General features: G+C 35.8%; 1 protein-coding gene across 4 annotated transcripts; it reads right to left on the bottom strand.

Annotated features, from left to right (window-relative positions):
• Positions 1–339: 339 nt before the first annotated feature.
• On the bottom strand, positions 340–4,376 carry LOC117638818 (protein BCCIP homolog). Of its 4 annotated transcripts, none has more exons than XM_034373957.1 (10): positions 4,159–4,376; positions 3,254–3,423; positions 3,055–3,128; positions 2,661–2,885; positions 2,308–2,517; positions 2,141–2,206; positions 1,965–2,051; positions 1,830–1,886; positions 1,148–1,259; positions 340–1,061 (listed from the first exon to the last, which is right to left on the bottom strand). In XM_034373957.1, the coding sequence occupies exons 2-9, from the start codon at positions 3,411–3,413 to the stop codon at positions 1,161–1,163; spliced, it is 978 nt and encodes a 325-aa protein (XP_034229848.1). In that variant the 5' UTR covers positions 3,414–3,423; positions 4,159–4,376; the 3' UTR covers positions 340–1,061; positions 1,148–1,160. The 4 variants fall into 4 exon arrangements, with proteins under 4 accessions (XP_034229848.1, XP_034229844.1, XP_034229847.1 ...); XM_034373953.1 differs by having other exon boundaries at positions 340–1,051; XM_034373958.1 differs by having other exon boundaries at positions 659–1,042.
• Positions 4,377–4,671: the final 295 nt, after the last annotated feature.

Below are 4,671 nucleotides of genomic sequence, written 5' to 3'. Positions count from 1 at the left end.
TCTCTCAAACTCTTATCACCAAAAAGAGAGAAAAGTAAAACCTTGTAAAAATTCTCACACCCAGGAAAAGAAAAAATTTCAGAAATCAGGAATTCTTTATCCTCCAATGGTCAATTACAATTATTGTGTAAGAAGCACATGGAAATTATATAGTGTTCACTTAAATACAGTCCTAAAACAAGAAATTATATAGTTCACTTAAAACAAGAAGAAACGACGACACATGTGCTCACATAATGCAGGCGATAATTGAAAATCAAATATTCTTTTCTTTTTTAATAAACAAAAACGCAATCATTCATTATTATAAATATGATTACCAGCAAATGGTATTATTAATTATACTCATGAAAGATTACTCTCATTCATGATCAAAATTGACATCGTCACTAACACAAATCCACTGCCCCTTTCTTTGCCAACTTCCACAATTAGATAAGATCGAAATCCTTTCATGTGAACCATACAATATGCACTAGTACTATAACTCCAGCATTCAAGTACTCATAATTTGATGAGACTGCTTTCATATTATAGCCTAGTCAACTTTTACTTGAACTTTTTTTTTAAAATTAACTTTTACTGGAGCTTTCTCCATCATTAAAAGATAAGAAAAGGAAGAGGCAGTGGGTTCTGGTTTTGGACATAAGGCATCGACTACATTGTGTATGTAATTATGTGATATCTGTGTGCAAACAAGTTGAAGCAAATATTCCATGTATATTGTTCTTATCGCCACACAAAATTTAAAATCACAAATATTATAAGATAATGGTGCTCTTCTTTGGCCTCATACGTAAAGTTCCACTTCTTTTGGATGGTTTCAAACTCTCTCTATTTTCCTTTCTGGTTCATATAGAATCTGGGAGATAATAGCTTATGATGGTCCATGACACGTTTCTCAATACAATATTTCTGTACCTTTCCTAGCTCTGCTGTTTCGATGAATCTTTTGAGGGACCATTTGGGACCAACGAGCGCTTCCAAAACCTTCACCATGTGAATGTCCTCATGCCTTCAAATATAAATCAAAATTTGGCACCTGCAACTCCTGCGGACAGCTACCAATGAGTTGGTAACTACGACATCCTTTGCAGACAAGTTTAAAGATAGTAATTAAGGTACTTGAGTAAAGAATTTGCTAAACCTTTCGATTAGCATCATGATCTCTCTACGAAAGATTTTAACTGCTGTCGAAATGCAGGGATCTTGTCTGCTTTAACCGCCATGACTAACCCCATTTGCTGATAGTCTCTCAGCTGCAAAATTTAAAAAGAAAAACAGAGAAATCGTTATTGTCATAAAGGCAATTAAATTGCAATAATTAAGCCATGGGCGCAATCAACTTAATTAGACATTCGTGGTAGAGTTTGAATGTCTTCAGCATAAGGAACTTTTGAGCTAATTGGTATTGCTGCGATCTCGAGAAATTGTCCAGGAGAAAAATGCTACAAACTATTTGAGAAAAAGCGTGTGAACTGGACTTAATGGCAAGATTCCGTGTAATTTCCCAAACTGTTTTTGTTTATTTGATTTTTCCAATCCTCGTTCACAAATCAAATAGTAACTTAAGAAGAGATTTTCAAGTTTTCCATCCCTTTCTTTCTTTGGAGGTGAACTACTGTTTTTGTTTATTTGTTTTTTCCAATCCTCGTTCACAAATCAAATAGTAACTTAAGAAGAGATTTTCAAATTTTCCGTCCCTTTCTTTCTTTGGAGGTGAACTACCCATAAGTACGTTAGTGGATTAGGGACAAGACAAGAGTTTGAAGTTGAATAGGAATCAATACGAGAAATCAGGACAGGCTGCCAATATCTTTAATACTTGCCTCATGAGTTGCAAGCTGCTGAGTGTGCAAAGAAAATTCAAACGACCAGGAGCTTAGCTGAAATGCGTTTAAGGAAACAATTAGTAAATGAAGCACAAGAGACATGAAATATTATTTATGTGAAATGATCAGTACCTCATGAAAAATTTCATCTTCTGGCTTTATATATATTATTTCCTCGTCACTAGTACTCATGCCCTTTTTCTGGTGTGCATTTTTGTGCTGTATTTTTCCATCCGAAAACAAAATAAATACATGGCAGAGAGAGGGAAGAGGGTTCAATTGACATGGAGAATGCTTAAATGGCATACCTTGTAAACTTTACTGACTATTATATAAAACTTAAAACGAAAGAAATTGCAGAGCTCCTCTGTTGGCTACAAGAAGTGAAACAACAAATGTTATTTAAGTAAAAGAATTTGTTCCCAGCAGGTATGGAAATATACATAACCTCAATCCCATATAATCTGAATCTAACCTCATCTTCTGTAGCCCAAGAGACTTCATCAAAGAGCGCATCATAAAGAGGTGGCCAGAGCTGTGGAGGTAAATTCATCACCCGTTGAGAGACCAAGAGACCGACACTCTCTGCTTCCTTTCCCAAAAGTGATCGCAGGTCATCTATTACATCCTTCTCTTGAGATACCTTAACGAGAAACTCCTTAACCTCCATAAAACATTTGTGGTCCTATTAAGAATTAAAGAAACGCAATCAAGGATCTAAATAGTAAGGAAAAGGTATGTAAAGCTAAGAAAATGCCTACCAACAGATAAATGTTAGAATGATGTAGCCATGTGAATAACTGGAATACAAAAGTATAGATTACTTGCCTTATATCTGCCCAAGTTAAGGGCAGTAGCAAGAGCAAAAATTCCATTGTCTTCATCATCCTCTATTTTAACAACAGTTCCTACAGTGGTCTGTTCCAAAATTAAGTCTACAAAACCACTCAAATCCCATTCTATATCATCAAGGTAGGTCTGTAGCAAGGTCTTCACTCCATGAAAGTCATCAGGTTTTGGATCAAAGAAAGCAAAATCTGCTTGCACAGTTCCCTTCAAAGTATGAACCAAATTCTCATAAAATTGCGAGTAGAAACAATATGAAAGAGTATTTACTTTTGTATTTCAGCTATCCTGATACACAAATGCAACTATATGGACAACGAATACTATCAGAATTTTCTATCCCTTAAAAGAAATAGTACCAGAAGAATGTGCTTACATCAAACTCTTCTTCATCAGAAGACTCGGAGTGTTCATTCTTGACTTTCAAAGTATTCTTTCTCGATCCATTACCTAAAAAGAAAGATAAGGAGTCATTACCACGTCCATTCTGAAACAGTTAACAGATAGCAATGTATTTATGAAGTGATGCCTTATCTTAAGGAAAAGGGCTATTTAGATGATGATGATATTAATACCTGCGGAGTTAGGTTGAGATTTTTTCGGGAGGTCTGGCCTGTGCATTTGGCGGTTGGACATGCAGCTGGAGGCAACCCGAGCGACTTGACGAGCAAATGGGGAAAAAGTCAGAGGTTGATACTTCATCAATCGCCGATGCCTCACCGGTTTACGGGGCATCTTTGATTATCTGTTGCAATAAATGGCCGAGCAAGGTTCCGGTCATTGAGATTGAAGGAAACCCATATCTATAAGTAACTGAGATAGTAAGGCATATACCCCACATACAATTCAGGTTACTTGATAAAAAATAAGAATCCAAACATTTCTATGTCCAAGAAAAAAAATAGTAAATCCATCCTATCTTTGAGAAAGCACAAAAATGCAATTAAACTCCACGTGCTAAGGCAACCAGATAGCTGCGTGTACATAATTCACATTTGAAACTCATTTAATTCAGTTCCAAAGAAAACTAACTCAATACAAAATCTACTAAAACATAATGACCTACAAACGTTTATCACTTACTAATATCCAGCAATAATTTCATATTCTCATTGTTGTTGGCCAGAAACAAACAATTTACAACTCAATTGAGCTGCTTAACCGAACAATTTGGCTTAGTTCAGCTAAGCTCTAAATATCACGAAAAATCCCAAAAATGATATAAACCAAATGATTTAAACGAACTAAACAAGGAGCTGCGCGGCTTGCGAAAAATTGGATGATTCACTTATCGAGAAAAATATAACAAAATAATAAATAGAAACCCAGAAAATAGAATTGCTTCGTTGAGTAAGTAGGTTATTCAATTTCTACACAGAACATAAGCAAACAAACATACAGAGAAGAACTACTTTTTGATGAAACAGAACAGAAATAGGAGTCTAAGAAGCAAGGATTATAATGCGAACGAAAAACGTACACCGTACTGGTAAGGAATTAAACCAAGTGGAGATGAGGACCCAAATTCGGCGACGGCGACGGCGAGGCGATGGGTGCGGCGGAATTCAGATGTAGAAAAGATTAATTGGCGACTCGCGCGCAGGACTCAGCCGGTGCTGCTGGGTTCTTTTATCTTTTTTCTAAACAGTGCGCCTTATAGCCGGTAGCTACTATGTTGCAGAGGCAAACGCGAGGACAAAAGACAACGCATCTGACCTATTTTTTGTTTTATATAACCTCGCACAGTAACGATGATTTTTTTTTTTTTTGGTCAACAGCAGTAACGAGGTTGTATAGATACATAGCCTTTTAAAAATTTGAACTGAAACGCACTTTTTTTTTTTTTTTTTTTGGCTACAGTTTTTTCATTTTTTATTTTATTTTAATGAATTTGCTTGCAACAGATAATCAAAGATGCGACTTTTTGTTTCTTCTCATGTCTCAATGGAAAATTCTTACATTGACTTCTCAAATGGTGCCACAAAGTGGATTT

This window comes from Prunus dulcis, chromosome 8, assembly GCF_902201215.1.
Source record: "Prunus dulcis chromosome 8, ALMONDv2, whole genome shotgun sequence".
In the NCBI taxonomy this organism is placed as follows: Eukaryota; Viridiplantae; Streptophyta; class Magnoliopsida; order Rosales; family Rosaceae; genus Prunus; species Prunus dulcis.
This window is presented reverse-complemented; position numbering and strand designations above follow the sequence as displayed.